The sequence below is a fragment of the Nansenia antarctica genome (genome assembly GCF_963989245.1).
Source record: "Nansenia antarctica genome assembly, chromosome: 5".
NCBI lineage: Eukaryota > Metazoa > Chordata > Actinopteri > Argentiniformes > Microstomatidae > Nansenia > Nansenia antarctica.
In genome coordinates, this window is record NC_137690.1 from 66,248,595 (window position 1) to 66,266,407 (window position 17,813).

The 17,813-nt window shown below is 43.6% G+C and overlaps 3 protein-coding genes across 3 annotated transcripts in view; 2 read left to right on the forward strand and 1 right to left on the reverse strand.

Annotated features, from left to right (window-relative positions):
* cbsa (cystathionine beta-synthase a) overlaps window positions 1-1,743 on the forward strand; it is a 12,944-nt gene extending 11,201 nt beyond the window's left edge. Inside the window, exon 15 of the mRNA XM_080530980.1 lies at window positions 90-1,743. Coding sequence (XP_080387106.1) covers window positions 90-217 — 128 coding nt within the window. The 3' untranslated portion in view covers window positions 218-1,743. The remainder of the gene's footprint in view (window positions 1-89) is intronic.
* Window positions 1,744-6,474: 4,731 nt separating this feature from the next.
* On the forward strand, window positions 6,475-8,969 carry cryaa (crystallin, alpha A; the record flags this gene model as incomplete). Its single annotated transcript, XM_080532201.1, has 3 exons — window positions 6,475-6,672; window positions 7,768-7,890; window positions 8,760-8,969. The coding sequence occupies 3 exons, from the start codon at window positions 6,475-6,477 to the stop codon at window positions 8,967-8,969; spliced, it is 531 nt and encodes a 176-aa protein (XP_080388327.1).
* A 2,206-nt stretch (window positions 8,970-11,175) lies between these two features.
* On the reverse strand, window positions 11,176-15,052 carry hsf2bp (heat shock transcription factor 2 binding protein; the record flags this gene model as incomplete). Its single annotated transcript, XM_080531862.1, has 9 exons — window positions 14,921-15,052; window positions 14,232-14,379; window positions 13,915-14,018; window positions 13,558-13,707; window positions 12,913-13,057; window positions 12,606-12,723; window positions 12,132-12,235; window positions 11,396-11,625; window positions 11,176-11,190 (listed from the first exon to the last, which is right to left on the reverse strand). Exons 1-9 carry the CDS (start codon window positions 14,936-14,938, stop codon window positions 11,176-11,178), a joined length of 1,032 nt encoding a protein of 343 aa, XP_080387988.1. The 5' UTR covers window positions 14,939-15,052.
* Between the last annotated feature and the right edge of the window lie 2,761 nt (window positions 15,053-17,813).

A 17,813-nucleotide genomic window follows, 5' to 3' on the forward strand; every position in this document is an offset into this window, starting at 1 on the left:
GTTCTGCCTCCATCACTCTGACTACTATCAGTTATTCTATCCATGTGTTCCTCTCTCACAGTCTCTCTCTTTTTTTCTGCCTCTTGTAGACTTGACGGACGGCTCTCCCAGTCTTAAGCAGATGGTGTTTGGCGTGGTGACAGCCATTGACCTACTCAATTTCGTCACAGCCAGGGAGAAAGAGAGGCCCATTTTGGAGTTTGTGGACGATCTGTGACAGTTTCCTGTGTGACAGCTTCCTGTTCGTCAGAGGCATACTCACACACACACAAAACGTATGCACACCTTCTTGCATACCCCCTTGTGTACACACATGTTGAGTTGTGCTTTAATGACAATACTAAGAACAGGTCTTATGAACTTGTTTGGTGGAAGAATTGTTATATTGCTTTGTCCTTCATTTACCATGCTTCTTGATTTCACTCTGTTTTATTACGGTGTTTCTGGGCATATCAAATGATGCCAGGGGAATAGATGAGAAGACTGTAATGTCCTCAGTTTATCTTAAATCCCCTGTAACAATACAGTATAATTGATTGATAATATATAAAATAGGATTGTTTACTCTTAACTAGTGAAAGGATCATTTTAGTCTTAACTTATTTTCAGGGTTCCCACTGAAAATCTATATATTCAAAAATGTTTTACTTAGCTCGTCAACTAGTTCTGTCTCAAACTATGCCGTGTTGGGTCCTTGAATTTGAGGGAATTGAGTCTTGAAAGGTGCTTGAATTTGATGTTTCAGAAGGTGTGGGAACCCTGTATTTTGCATATTTGTGATCTGGCAAGTAGGGCTGTATAGATTAATCAAATAGATTAATCAACTAATGCTTTAGTTGAAAATATATTTATGAAATGTATTAATTGGATCTATATATATTAGACCATGGACAAGAAAAGTATTTTGTCTTCAACTATGGAAATAGCAATTCGCACCTTTGATTTGATAGGTTTCTTGTCTCGATTTTTTTAGAAAACCACCTGGTGATACCATAATGCAAAATAAAAAATATATCTAATTTCCACATGAGATGAATTAGTAGATTAATCAACTAATAGGAACAAATTAATCAACAAATGTTTTTAATTGACTGACAGCCCTAATTACAGGGCTTTACTGTGTAGACCGTAGAGTTTAACACATGAGAAATTGCTTCACTGCTCTTAAATGTTCAATCAGTTTCTCATCTTTTTTTTTTTTTTTTACTGAAGTAATGTTTCCATTTTTGGAAAGCATTGCAATCAGTGCATTTTGATAATAGTTAAACCAGTCATCTTTAAAAAGGTTTTGGAAAGAGACCTGTGTATAAATGTATATTTTAACTTTCTCATGCTGCTCTCCTTGTGCCACTTTACTGTATGACGCCGTGCTTAAATGAATTTGCTATTTAATTTGTGGACTTAGAAACCATCATACACTTCATACTGTAGACAGAACCCTACTCTTCAACATCATTCTCATTATACAATCTGTGATTTTGTTTTTGAATGGGCACACATTTCAGTTTACCAAAACAGCCTTTTTGAAGAAATTATGTTCATTGAAGGATTATGATTGATGGCAAAAATGTTGCAGATGATTTGATGTGCTAACTATACATTTGTGTGGTTGTTTATGCTTTTTAAGTTTAGTATACTGTACCAGAGGAAAAAGTGAGATCATGATTTACTGTCAAATAATTTATGCTTTTGAATCTGAAGATACAATAAAGGGTGGTGAGGACAGAGGAAGATGTCAAGGTCCCTGGTGAGAAAGTCTCCCTTGTGTTGTTAAAACAAAATGTTGTCTTTTCTGTCCATTGTATTCAATCACCATTAGATTGCTTAATTATTCCTCATTGGAATCCTGCCGATTCACGGAGTTTTGCTGCTAGCTGGTGTGTGAGCTTTCTTTTTTTTTTTTCTTTCACCATCGAAGTGCTCCCTCTTTTACTACGCTCATGTTTTCCACACTACTCAACACTTTGTCTGGCTACTTTGCTCTGGTATTTCCTTTAAGGTATAACTTGAGTTTTGTGAGATGGATTATAGTGTGCATGTGCACATGTTTCGCTTCTACCTCGTTTGTGTGTGTTCGGAGCTAGCTGGCATTGTTGACATCGCCATTTAAGGGGATTCCACTTTAACACTCTTCACTTCTACCCTGTACTTGGTCTGATTCGACACATGAACTATGATGAGGTGGCTGTTTGTTGACAAGGCTATTTCTATACCAGGAAGAGGTTTCCCCCTCCCTCCTTGGTAGGGCAGCCTTTGCCCATGACCACGCCAAGGAAGTGGATGGGGGACCCTGACACTCGAGTATGTAGTAGTGCCATAGTAATGCCATATCAAGTAGTGGCGTGCGTGCACCATCTCCCCCTGGGTTCTACAGTGGACCAGGGGGTACTGGTTTCGCAGGTATCGTGCAGTCCACTACGCAGGGGAACATGGCTGAATACAGCCCCTGTTGGATAAGGGAGTACGGGCTGTATGCAGCTGCTTCTGGATACATTGTGCCAAAAGCTTGCTCACACCAACCCAAGGGACAAACCTTGCCACTGACCCTGGACTTGGTCTCTGCTCGAGCTGTCCCAACCATGGACAGCCGAGAGGCTTTTTTGCCTGTGCCTCGAGGTGTTTTCCTAGTCATGACAGTTTCTTACTGGATGTGTCTGAGGCTACTTGGGAGCATAGTCTACTGATAGTGGTGATCCCACTTGGAACACTTATGAAAGAATTCCAGAAATGGGCCATGGTCATGTTTAGAAGCTGTTTAGAAGAGTTCTCACACAGGGTTGTGACATCAGGTGCATCATTACAAGGATGAGTTCAATGATTATATGGTCAGACTCAATGAGCTCAGCCCATGTAAACGTTCTAGAGCTCCACACCGTGTTACTGGCCCTCAGTCACTGTCATCTGTTCCTACAGGGACTTCATGCCTTGGTCAAGTCAGACAGGTCCCACAGTGGGGTACGTCAACCGCCAAGGAGGGTAGCTGTTCTCAACAGGCACTTGGCCTTGATACAGTTGTTACCTTTGCCAGGTGAGGGGTGTTAATTTCTACAGTCTGAAAAACAATCATTAGAGGCTAGGAGTGGATCAGGAAGTGTTACAACATGAACCTTGAACTTGAGCTCCGTAGCCTTACAATTCATCTTCTCTTAAACCTTTTCTCAGTTGTTAGGAACACGACTCCACGTGTCCTCTCCTCCATCCTGCTAAAAACACATAGGAGGAGAATATCTAGGTGATATTGTCCTCCAATGCTTTTTGAGGGCAAAGCTGGTGGAAAACAAGAAGATAGACATGAAACAATTGACAGCCATTTAAAATGACATACAGATGAGATGGATTTCAGTGTCAATGTGTACAGAGGAAGTTAGTCCTCCAAAAACGGTCATTAAACGGTCATAAAAAAATGGATATGCATATCCTTAACTTATTTACCAGTGCTCGGCCAAAAAAGAGTGATGAAATAATGGAGACAAACCTGCATACAGAATGAGCTGCTATCAAGTGCTTTATTCCATCACAAAACAGTGTTTTTGCAAATAGGTAGCTTTGTTTTGTGATGGAATAAACCATATAATCATAACCTTCATTCACTGATGTATCCGTACAGTTAGTAGTCCTATACATTATGATTATCTTTATCATCATAATCACACACAAAATAGGAGTCCAGCAGCAGTGTATGTCAACCCATCACCACAAGAGGGTGATAACATACCATAGATATGCTCTTCCTAGTGACAGTTTTTAGGACTAAATCACTGTATGTCCAAATCGAAATATGCACTGTCATGCAAAACTGTCACTGAGCACATCTTGAAAACTATGCACATTCCTTGGCCTAGACTAGGCTTCTGTAAAAATGAACTTCTGGTCTGTCCCCTATGAGTGATGTCCCTTCGTTATTCGTTGTGTTGCCAATTTGATCGACCTTACTCTGCAGAAACGTCACGTCAGACTTCTTTCTTCCTTCCTTCCTTTTTTTCTCTTGCATTCCTTGGCTAGTTTGGAAAACTAGGCAGGATTTGTCTTGGTCGATCCTTGGATGGGAGACAAAAACAGATCAGATCTTGCATCCATAGCTCTGTCTCTTTTTATTTTTTATTTTACCTTGATTGATCCAAGTTAGTTTAATTGAGACCTGGTCGAAGACGGCCTTTTACCCAATAAAGAGTCCAAAACCCTGAGTGAAGTTTCAGTTGTCATCAGTACCACCAGTAAAGTTGTACTATCCAATGTTATCTAGTGGGACTAGGGGAGTGTGTTCCACAGAACCTTGAGAAATTTGAGCTGGACTTGCCCAAACACACAAAGCATGTTGTGTTCTACGTATACTGTTCTCTGCAATAACACATCATACAGTACTTGAAACGAATTTCAATGCACTTTACATAGTTCACATACAGTTTCTATGCTTTCACTTTTACAATTACTTGTCTTGTGATGACTGATGGATAGACGATTCACCTACTTAGACGAATGTTTTTGTTGTAAGTCGTTTGGATAAAGGCGTCTACTAAATGCCAAAAATGTACATGTAAACATGCAATCTATCAAGACAAATAACAAACAGACACACATATATTATTATATCATATTATATTATTACTTCCCTCTATTCCACACATTCTCTGTCCTGACTTCTTTCCTCAAAATGCATTGGATGAGAACATCTAAGGAGAAGAACCTTGGATCTTTACATCCGATGTGTATTGAGAAGAAAGCAAAGAGAGAAGAAGTGAAGGAATAGGGGAACGACTACTGGGACCCACCAAGTATGTGCTAGGCTTGCCTACACCACAGGTTAACCACACTGCGCGACCTGGACTTAAGAACTGGGGGACTTGAGACTCAACGTTTTGGTGACTTGACCACATCATTTTACCCACCACAGTCAAGTCTATACCATAGGTTGTACCCGTACACAATTTCAATCAGAGCTCACTGTGAGCTGCCTGGTGAAGGGCTGCGGAAACACAGGCTAGGACCTCCATTGTCTTCCTCCGAACCTGCTGACTAAGCTGAAACGCAGCCAGGGCCTAACCCCTGCTACGTCCGGCCCCCCATACTACCCCTAACCGCTTTCCGTCAGCCCCACAATGCCCCCTAAGCGCTGGCTTGCCCCTGACCGGGCCGGTTGGTCTTGGCGCAGTGTTGTGTGGGCTGGAAAAATGGCCATGCTGGTGCTTTGGGTAAGCCTCTGTGCTGGGACTGGTGAAAGCCCCGTGGGATTAGGATAATACAGCGATGAACAGGGCTGGACGGGGAAGCCACTGGGAGCGGGATCAGAACCATGGGAACTAGGGGTGCTGTTAGCGTGAAGGGGACTATTTGGGTGGTGACTCCTCTCTGTGTTCTCAGACAAGCAGATACACGCAGGCCACGCACATACACACGCACACACACACACACACACACACACACACAAACAAGTTCTGATGGTCTCTCTCTCTCCCTCTTTCCCTCTCTCCCTCTCTCCCTCTCTCCCTTCTCCATAGTCACTCATACAGTATGTCAGTTCTGAAATCAACATCCTACACTTGTGCCACTGAGTGAGTGACACGACCCATCCTGGAGGCCCTAACTATCCTACATGGATGACTTGGGCATTATGTCCCAGCCGATTACACCACCTCCCTCTCACCTGTGCAGAGCTCTGTCTTTTTGTCTGAAAAATACCCAGAAAAAATATACAGTCTTACCCACTGAAGTCTTGACCACTCCTCGATTAATTGTCTCAGCATTATGTCATTAATGTCACTGTGTGAGAAGGAGTGTGTGTGTGTGTGTGTGTGTGTGTGTGTGCGCACGCAAGTGTGTGTGTGCGTGCATGTGTGAGTGCATGTGTGAGTGTACGTGCACGCATGCATGCGTGCATAAGAGATTGTAGCTATTGGTGTAATGAAGCATTGCTGCATATTAAGACTCTCTACAGCCAGGTTAAAGTCTCTGTTTTGATTGTGTTTTCTAGAGATCCCCCAACCATCTATCCTGCACCCCTGACCTTCTGTCTTACTCTGTCTCTCCCCCTCATCCCCTCTCCTCACTCCTGCACGGTTTATTTTGGCAGACCCTTGTTGTCCGGTCGGTGCTGGCACCGGGTCCCGCGGGCGAGCCTCCCCTCGGATACCAGACTGTGGTGAGAGGGTCAGTGTGCAACCCGCCAATTCTGCTGACTGGGCCCGTCCCACCATGAGATAATGCCATTCCAGAGAGATCCGCACTAAAGCCTCTCTTTCTGCCCCACAGGTATATAAAGAGGGAGCGGTCACAGAGGAGAGGACACACACCACTTGGGATCCCTACTCACCCTTACCGCCTACTACTGATCTAGTCCACCGCTTCTCAGTCCTCCCAACTCGCCTTGTCACTCCTCCAGCACACAGGCGCTAGAAGTCGAGCTAACGCCTAAAGCAGCGCGAAACGCCTACCTGAGCTGAGACTAAGCTAAGCTAAACCGACGCCACGACGGACACTATGGATATTGCCATTCAGCACCCCTGGTTCAGACGCGCCCTGGGCTCCCTCTACCCTGCCCGTCTTTTCGACCAGTTCTTTGGGGAGGGCATGTTCGACTACGACCTCTTCCCCTACACTGCCTCCACCATCAGCCCTTACTACAGACAGTCGCTCTTCCGCAACTTCCTGGAGTCTACCAACTCTGGCATCTCTGAGGTAACTACCGTGCTCCAACATCTGGGGAGGAATATAATGGGCATTTGTCCCCATGTTTAATTCTTCAGCATTCTGCAGGCCCTTTAACTCAAACCACCAGATTGATTTCAGGTCTGCATTTGTGGATAAAAGCATATTTGGTTGTCATCGGTTTTAGAGACAAAAGCTTTGAGAAGATCGACCATGGGATAGGATTGTAGAGAATGGGTTATGGTCAATGACAGGAGTCAACTATTGCAGATATATTCTTGTGTTTCCTATTGGGATTGTCAGCATTGTGTTTCCCCACAACACTTGCACTGGAACAGCGAGTTGTCTGAGTTTGGACTTGTTCTAGTCGTAATTCACTTTCGAGTCCGGATTTTCTATTGAAGGTAACATCATCTTGAAGGCCTACATTGACATCAGTGTAAATGCAGATAACAGAACACAGTATTGGAATAGCTAGGTGCGGGAACCACTTGTTAGGGTCGATTGTGGTGTGTGAGGTATTTCCTTTTGTGAGACAGATGAGGGGAAAGGGACAGGAACACTTATAGTCTTGTAAGTCATCAAGAGGAAGCAGTCATAGCAAAGTCTACTGTCGAGCAGCATTGACAGACAGAAGTTTATTACAGATAGATGTTATTCATGCTCCTAAGAGAGATGGCATAGAGAGGGCACTCACTATGCCACCTAGTCCAAACCAGACCAATCCGTGCCACGGCATGGCCCCCAGCTCCTCGTACACAGGTTAATCAGTCATGTCAACTGAATTCTCTCGTGGGTTGTATGTGCCAGGAAAGCAGGAAATTCAATTTAGACAAACTGATAAAGCTTAAGCTCTACTTCTAAGTTGAGAAACCTCTCTGTTTGTAACTGTTGAACAAAGCCTATTGATGTTGTAGTGTCTGTGTCTACAACTTTCTATTTGCAGCATCTACTGTGTATGTAAGGACAAAAGGTACAGAAAATATCTGTATATTAGTATATCCGAGTATTGTTTGATGGTTATATTTATCGTTTAATGGAACTAAGGACGACAACCCCTTCTCAGAGCATCACCATCACCACCCTCTCCTCCCTCTCTCTCTCTCTCTCTCTCTCTCTCTCCAGGTGAGGTCTGACAGAGACAAGTTTACAGTCTACCTGGACGTCAAGCACTTCTCCCCTGATGAGCTCAACGTGAAGGTGACCGATGACTATGTTGAGATCCAGGGAAAGCACGGAGAGAGACAGGTGAGCCCTCCCATCAATTGTGACTTTGTGTGTGTGTGTGTGTGTGTGTGAGTGTGTGTTTGTGTGTGTGTGTGGGTGCGTGTGTGGGTGCGTGTACTGTATGTGTGCTGATAGACCGCTGTCTGTTAGAAAAACCCTTTGGCACAAGGTACAAAAGCAACAGTACACACCAGCTAGTGTCGTGACAGTTTGTTTTCAGATCAGGCCCTTGGGCAGGACACACAGTCCAACTGCTGCAACGACAAGCAGCTGTAAAAGGCCAAAAAGTGCTGGATTCTAAATGTATTATGGTCCATACTTCCTTGATGTCAACATTGAGAACAAAGAGACACAATGTCTGACAGACACAATAGGACACATTGTTTAGAGTGATTGAATTTCCTTGCCTACAAGGTGACGGGAGTAGGAGTGACGCATGAGACGCAGATGCGGTCAACTACGTTTTCCTTAGAAAGATATTCATGTTAGAAATCAACTCAATCACAGTGCTGTGTCTGTCTCCCTTTCTTCCTCTTTCTCTTACCCCTTAAGTCTCATCACGTTTCCTTCACTGCAACTTGCAACTTGTCTGATCTCCACCTTAGTCTGTCCCACTCTCCATTTTTGTAGTTTGTTTTAATGACAGAGATGTAGAGGGGGAGCAGTTGAAACTTAAACGTGTTTTTGGGAGGGTGGATTAAAAGTAACATTTGAGAGATCCGAAATCTAGCCCAATGGCAGAAAAAGCTTAGGAGAGAATAAGAGGGTTGGAATCTGCATCCTGATATACGCAAAAAACGTGGTCACTAACCAACACCCTCCCCCCCCCTCCCCCTCCCCCCTGCCCCGTCATTTCTTTTTCACACTTGGTTTCTCTCTCATCGCTCTAGGATGATCATGGTTACATCTCGCGTGAGTTCCACCGCCGCTACCGCCTCCCCTCCAGTGTGGACCAATCAGCTATTACCTGCACGCTGTCCACCGATGGCCTCCTGATCCTGAACGGCCCCAAGGTCACCGGCGGCAGCGACTCTGGCCGTGGCGACCGCAGCATTCCTGTCACCCGTGACGACAAGCCTAATGCTGCCCCCTCCTCCTAGACAGGCGCGTGCTGCCAGCCGGGTGGCACCAGGGGCGCGGGGGGTGGCAAGGGGCAAGGGGCACACGAAGGGGCTTCTCTTCCAAACAAAGCAGCCATGGGGCTTGGGCTGGGGTGGGGGGTGAATGCTCTCCCCCAAAAAAATCTCCCCTCTACTTCCTCGCTCCCCTCTCCACCCTACCCAACGCCACTCTCCCTGCCTCCACACCTAGAGGATATCAGTGTATTTCTAGCCTAATATTTCCTCCTTTTTAGATGATTCTAGAACATTATGACAATATTAATATTCTTGTTATGCTTATGACGATTCATTACCCATGAGGATGGATAAAGAGAGGGGAGGTTGGGGGCTTGGGGGGGGGAAAGTATCCAAAAGGATTGAAGAGAGGGTCATATGGCTTAACCCTGGCTTTCTTCTTCCTGTGTAAACACAGAGGGTTCACCCCAGTGGCACCATGGGTACCTGTCACCCAGAGCCAATCACTGAAGAAGCTACTGTAATCTTACTTACTTACTTACATTTCTACTGAAGGGCTCTACTGAGCGACTCCTCTTGAAAGAGAGAAAGAGAGATGGAAAGGTGGAGGAGGGGGAGTGTTGGGGTTAAGTGCATACCATTGTCTGGTCCTCAGGTTATTCTTTTTTTTACCTGAAAGGGGTTCCATCATTGGGCTTATCCTCCCACCTGGCTTTTTCCATTCCTGTGTCAACTTTTCCAAACCCTTCTCTTTTGTCATTGAATATTTCCTGTCCTATAGTGTTAGCCCTCTTCCACTGATATCTGCTCATCACCTGAGAAGTCTACTAAAAAAGTATACACAATAAAGCTGTATAATTAACCAAGAGGCAACCCCCTTGTCTGTACTCCTTTGTTTTATTGAATAGTGATCTTGTGACCAATCAATTGTGCCAAATGTCACGGGTAAATGATGCTTAATTTACTGTAATTCATGTTGATAATGTGTGGCCTGAAAACAATCTATGATACACTTTTGACTCCAGCTTCTCACACACTCCTGAATGAAGGAGAAAGAGAGAAAATGGGAAGGGTGAGGCAGAGAGAAACTGAACCAGAGGGAGTGAAAGAAATACAGAAACTGATATGGAGAGAAAGATAAGTAGGGATGGAGAGATAATGGGCCAGTTTCACAGACAAGGCTTAAACCTAATCCTAGATTTAAATATCCTAATCCTATACTAAAAAGCATCTTCAATGGAGATTTTACATTGAAAGTGTGATTTATTCCAGGACTAGAGAGAGGACTCCTCTCTCTCCTACTAATCTGAAGAATGTTCATGTGTCTATGGATAATTATGTGAAAGTTCAAATGGAAATGTGATTGCATGCCCGAGTAGGACCATACAGTAATGTGTAATGAGTAATTTAACATACACACTGACAATACTATCTGTATTGGTTTAAGTTAGGCTTTTTAACTCTTATTCGTGTTAACACATGCATACAGTATCAAACTCTTATAGGAATTGGTGAGTGTAAGAGGATTTTCAAATGATTTGATTGGCAAAATCCATAGGGAACTGATGGCCTGTGGCCTGAGTCTCTGATTCAGTCCTCTCCCCATATCAGTGTCAGTCTGGCTGTGGTGCCTCTCCACCACACTTCTGCATCCTTATCAAGTGAACTCCCTTAAGCCTGGTTTGAATGTGCGGTAGCAGTTTACTCAAAAGTTGAATCCCCTCAGACACTGACATGGCAGAGGCAGATCCACTGACCACTCCCCTAAAGACCTTTCACCTGGCCAATCCCTGTGTCCTCTCTGACTGTTGAAAACACTGTCAAATGTTGTTACAGGATATCGGTCAGAAGAACAGACATAAAATTGTCTCACATGCACGCACAAACGACAATTCTCCCACCATTGAAAATATATTTTCATTGAACATAGTTATACATATTACATTTTATAACCAAAAATATAACCTACACTCTGCTGCTTGACAATTAGCATAGCAATACATTGTTTTACACAATCCAAAAACAAGAGTGACTTTAACAGTTATTAACTAACAAGAACAGATCCAACTACTTATGTATAACTGGTTGCATGCGAAATAATGTTACAACGTTAATTACAATAGAACGAAATCCCATTCACGGTAGAACATGGGGGCAATGGCATTGACAAATAACTTGTTGGGTTGTACTGTAGTAATCCAGTCAAGTGGTGGGCTCAGAACCGGCTTCACTATGTCACAGGACCCTGCAAGAAAAGACAAATGAACACTAAGGAATTGCTCCTTTATGCTAGCCTAGGAGCTAGAGTTCTGCTTTCACATGCAGACTGAACCACGCCATGAGAACTCGTCAGCAGCTCTCTGAAAAAAACGCTTATAAAGGGAAACCGTCATAACATGACTGGAACGTGCTGTATGTAGGACTACGTTTGCGGCTGTGTGTATGTTTACTTGCTCGAAGGGGCTGTGGTCCGTCGTGGACGCGCGCATGGAGTTCAGGTCGTCCAGCGTCTCTTGGGCGGTCTGCCTCAGGGCGGGGTGGCGGCTGGAGGCCAGCTGGGAGATGCGGGCCAGAGGAACAGGGTCCAGCACGCCGGGGCCCACCAGGGCCATCACATCCTCCTCCAGGATAAGAGACTGGAGCAACCGCAAGGAGTGGAGACATACCTCAGAGTCCCCGTCTCATGGAGAGGAAGAGAGGGGAGGGCGGGGGAGATAGATAGATATACAGAGAGAGAGAGAGAGGGAGAGGGAAAGCTATCATTTCTCTTAATCCCTCACCACTCATGAGCCCTGCAGTGATGACCTCAGAGCACAGTGATCTGAGATAAACACTGTGAGAGAGCAGCAGGCAGCAGGCCTCAAGTGAACATACCACAACAAACCAAAACATTCTTATGTGTTTTCCGGTTCATCCTGTCAGATCCAGATATGGTCAAATCACGCTCAATACTTTTACATCAACCAAGCATCGCCATTTACAAGACACTCCAGCATTGTGACTGCCAATGGCCCATTCTTATGATGACTGATGTATAGATGATTTGCTTACTTTAGACAAATGTACTTTTGTACTTGTAAGTCGCTTTGGATAAAGGTGGCTGCTAAATGCCAAAAATGTAATGTAAACGTGTACTTAAGAGCGAGTGTGTACAAGTGAATGAGTGATTTCAACCTCTGTTCTCACCTTCCAAAAGGGTCAAGATGAGAGGGAGGAGTCCTGGCCTCTCACTGATATACTTCAGCCCTTTCACACAGATACTGACATTATAGAGAGCCATCAGCATCAACCTGTGACACACAATACCATCATTTAATCATGAACATGGATCTGCAGAGAAACTACAAAAACACTGGCATTGATTTGCAGAGGAGTCACAACAACCACTAGCATCAACATGCACCATAACAATACAATAATAATAATAATAATAATAATAACCACTAGAATCGACCTGCAAACTACATTATAGCCAAGTCTAGAATCCAACCATGTATTGCTGGTGTGTGTGAGGCCAGCTATTGGTGGGTGGGTGATAATGCATTAATTAGGGTAGTAGGGTAGTAGTAGCAATACTCTATTGTATTGTATTGATTGTAAGTCGCTTTGGAATAAGGCGTCTGCTAAATGCCAAAAATGTAATGTAAAATGTACTCTAACACTTTGAGTTTGGGGAAGAACCCCGGCTTCATGAGGTCTAGAAGTTGCATCAAAGTGTCCAGGAGGACGTGAGCAGAGCTGGACAGGAAGTCCCGCCCACACGTCACAGCCGCTACGTCTGAATGTAAAAAACAGAAAAAGCCGCAGGGTCACGGACCGGATATATTTGAGCGGGGCAAATACACGAATCTATTTGAATAATGTATAACACACCATAGACTGCATGGTTCACGGGAGGAAGTATGTAATTGTGTGTAAGAAATGCATTGATAGGACATGTCAAAGGCGTGGCTGGCTGCACACTCACTGGTAACAACTCCAGCCAGTGCCAGGACGAACTGGTGCTCATGGGAGTTGAGGTCCTGCTGCTGAGCGTTGGCCTCCCCGTCCAGAGACTTCACAAAGCTCTCCAGAGTCTGACCCACTACGTCCAGGAAGGCCTGCATCTTACCCTATTCATTCATTCATCCATTCATTCATTCAGCACACACAGAGCCAGTCTCAGGAGCGGTTATATTCCCGTCTCAGGAGTGACAGCATCTCATGATGTCACAAGTACACCTATACAATATGTTGATACAGGGTGACACGCACATACATCATTTGACAAACAAATTGTGGGGCCAGAGAGAAAAAACACCAACATTCAATCCCAAATCGAACCGTGGCCCCTACCCTCTATGCACACTGGACATCTTAAGGGATTTGATAGGTCATCTATTAGGCTGTTCAGAATGTTCCCCATATTGTTTACACCTAAGCAATCTTCTCAGATAACCACAAATGCATACTGTAGGTGCTAGGGGGGTGACCCAGGTTAGGGGGCCATCTGGTGTTTGGCCTGATAACGGGAAAGGGTGCGGGCAAAGGAAGTGCATCAAGGATATACGTAGTCAGAAGTTTGATTGAAAACAGTAGGCTATGTGGATGATGAGAGGTGTCACACACACACATCTGCCAGAATGTCCTTGACCGCTTCTTCTTTACTGGAGGCACTCCAGAGCAGGGTGCAGGAGGCAGCGCCCAGCCCCGTACAGAACTCGGCCTGCTGCTGGAGTTGCTCTCGGCTCTCCCACAACTGCTCCCTTAGAACCAGCTTCTCCTGCGTAACGCACAGATGCACAAGAAAACATCCACAGCTATACACACACACACACACACACATATCTAAAAAGTAATCTTAGTTGTCCTAATACATGCTCCAATTCAGTGCGCGCATGAACGCTCTTGTGTGCGCACACATCTACCTAGGAAACAGGTGATGAACATCTTTCACCTGTGCCCTTCTATCCCTCCCTCCCTTTCTCACCTCCCTCTCTTTCTGACACTCGCTCTGTGCCGCATCCAGTCGAGAGCCGAGGTGCAGACACTCTTGTCTCAGTTGCTCTTGCTCCTGACCAATGCGATCCTTCACTACACACAGACACAGAGAGGATCCTTCACTACACACAGACACAGAGAGGATCCTTCACTACACACAGACACAGAGAGGATCTTCCCATTGTATGTTTTTAAAAATCCCAAAAGTTATTCATCATCTGGCTCCTGGTGTGAATAATAAGTGGTTTACTATTTACTAAATGACCCAATTGTTACAACACAGTGCTAGTTCAAGGGCAGCTTTACTTGTCTCTGCCGCACGAGCTTTATGCAGCACTTCGATCAGGTCCCCGTTCATCACTTTAGGCAAGAACTCGCGGAGCTGCATGACTTCTGTAGTCAATCTCTCCAAGTCTCTTTTCCTGACTTTGACATAGCCATCACGGCTGTCGTCCTGAAGTAGAGAAATGTGCATTAGTATCCATGAGCCTGAGCACATAGTTTTTCATTTGAGCAAAGATGACAAACAGGCCCATGTGATGAGTATACTTCTAACTGACTATCACTATACTGTACATGGGCTGTTCAACAAATGTGTGGGACTGTTTTCAAGCCATCAATGCATCTATTTTTAACACGTTGATGACACCTAGTGGCCAAACTGGAGCGGTACGGAGGAGGATGAGACCAAAGAAAGCGACATCCACCACTGTGTAGTAAGCTTGTTTCCCAAAGAGATTCGACAGGACTGCTTAAAGGAAGGATGGGAAAAGTTGACTAATGTACATACATTTCGTACACATTTCTTGTGTGTGTTTCATGAGTTATAATAATGCATGATCAGTGGTTATCACAGGGTTGAGTCGTTATATCTTTTCTACTATGAATGATTCACGGTGAATGCTGGTAGGTGACATGTTGTGTTGTTCGCTGAGGTAGCTAGCTAGCAAGGTAACACAGCAAAACAATATCGGATACTACAACATTGCCTGTACCTTGTACCCTGTATCCATGTACCTTTCCTCCTTTGCACTAAACCGATCAATGTGTTTCTATTGTCTGAATCATGTTGCCTTCTCCGGGATCTGAGTTCAGGGGTTCGACAGTCAGGAGGAACTGTGGTGTCTCGTGTCAGAAGTGGTGGGGGCTTTGACCAGGGGGGGGGGGGGGGGGGCGGGGCTCAGCCAGGGGGGGGGGCTTAGCCAGGGAGGGACGGGGCTCAGCCAGGGGAGGCGGGGCTCAGCCAGAGGGGGCGGGGCTCAACCAGGGGGGGGGGGGCGGGGCTCAGCCCAACCAAATCTACTTCTTGCCCACCCAATCACAAATTAAGTTTTTTTTCTTTTTTCTGATATTCCGGGGGCGTATTTTAATGTGTAATCTCATTTTGCATTTACTATCCGCTTGTTAAGTCTGACGTCAAAAGTGACGTTTAGCCATTTCCGAGTCCAAATCAGAAATTCTCCGCACCGGAGTACCTGTGAACTACAGCGGTAGAATGACAGTTTAATCGTTTTTTAGACTCGGATCTATTCATACAACAAGGGACACAGCACTTTACCGTTTTCTCCATATTGTCAGGGTATTTGAGCCTCGGAAAAGCGCTATATAAATATAATTTATTATTATTATTATTTCGGCATCTCGAAGACAGCGCCTCAGCCAACGTTGGCCCCGGAAATACGTCACGACTTAACAAGCGGATAGGTCCATATTTAGATAGTAGAAGGCAACGTTGAAGCCACGTTAAACCAGGGTTTCTGAAGTGTTTGGGAGCGTTGATTACAAAAAATAATAATTGTTATGACATATTTACAGATATTGAAATTGAAACTATAGTGTATGTTGCTGGTATGACTATCAACAGATCATTGGCCTCACTGTATCCTCGGCTTTATTCCGAACACGCGTGACTTACAGGTTGTCGTGGCCGAGTGGTTAAGGCGATGGACTAGAAATCCATTGGGATCTTCCCGCGCAGGTTCGAATCCTGCCGACAACGTGTAGTTTTAAAATCAGCTTGATATACAATTTTGGAATAAGGCTATGGTACCCTTTAAAAGTTCATAGACATGTATTGATTGGATATAATACACTTACCGAACTTCTGGGGCCTTGTTGAGCTGGTTTGAAGCTTACTGTCAAATGTTTGTTTTGTCTCCTGCTAATATTGTGAAATACAACTGTGAACATTTCAAACCTGCAAACTGCGACACTTTAAATGAATGTGCAACAATACAGAAACCCTTCAGAAACTATATTCCACTACATGAATTGCGGTCCTTCCCCCCTACCTACCCTGTGTGTTGGTTCTGGTGCCGGGCCTGGTCATAAGTCTCCCCGATCTGACAGAAATTAAGTGTTTTTTTTAAGAGCCTAATGAAAATTATTGTAAACATAACAATGATAGTGGCCTATACATAAGACACGGTCCTCCAAAGGAAATCAGGTGTATGATAACTAGGTTGTTGATGATTCCATGAATAGTAGTTATATTACTCAACTTTTACAATTATGATGAATTACTGCTTTAGTATTGATTGCCAATCATATACCCTTGTTAATCAAAAATGTTCACATTATAACAGTGATTTAGATATTTCCATGCACTTTAGATCGGCTGTATACATATAATTATGTATTCAAAATATGCATTTAAAAAGATTATAATCAGATAACATATTATTGATTGTACCTGTAATATTATATCATTCAAGTGAAACATATTTGATTGGTGTTGGTGTTAAATTGACAAATGTAGATAACATCAATGTTCTGAATTATGAATTATTTAAAATGCATGAAAACAAAAAGGTGACAAGTAAGCCATCATCAATTAAGTTGTGTATTAGATACCTCTTAATAAAATCAACCCATTTTGCGGCTACACAGAAAAAAAAACTCTTATTGCGGTTATTTGTGATATCATGAATAAATCAATACATGATACTCGCATTTAGGGCCGTCCAGGCCCTGAACACAGCAAAGACCTAAGTTCTGGGCCCTGGACAGTCTGGACGGATTGTATGGCAGCTGCTGGACTGAAAAAAATCAGGTGTAGTGCTGAGGCACAAACATGTACATTTCAAGCCTGCAAACTGTGACACTTTAAATAAATGTGAAACAATACTATTGTGCAATATGACAACCCTAGTCGTCTATCTGTACAGTATAGTACAGTGGATAGTGTACATAGCCTTTATTTATGTAAACCAGCTCCTTCCCTTCTTGTGATTTTTAAAGTTTTTTTTTCTTTTTCTTTCCTAACACCAGGGGAGCCACCCCTCCTAAATTTCGTTGTTTGGTACCTGTACTGTAGCAATGACAATAAAGTCCATTCATTCATTCATTCATTTAGCAATTATGTAGACCTATAGCTACTATATCAGTAGTAATATTTAAATCTAAGCTAAAAAAAACATGTTTTGCACCAGTTATGCTTTAAACACAAACACTTCTATCAATGTATTTTTCCATTAACTATTGTCTTATTAAATGTGTTATCTATTTACTTCTTATATTTGCTTTTATTCATTGTCATTTTTATTTTCTTACTATGCTCTTCTGGCTGTATTTTTAAATAATGTATGTAAAGCACTTTGAATTGCCCCTGTTGTATGACATGTGCTACAAATAAACTTGCCTTATCTTGCCAGTAAGGATTGTCAATCACGTTGTTGTTTTTTTGTCCTCAGACTCTCCATGGAATATAACATTTTTGCGCTTTACACCATGACCAGGGGCCAAACCAGAAATCATCAATAGTTGGGAGTATTGTATCATATCGTGACGTTAGAATTATACGGTTCTATCTCCATTTTTGGTAAAAATTGAGTTTTTTTGAGTCATTTTTGAGTTAGTAATTCATAAAATACAAAGGTTCCATCTCGC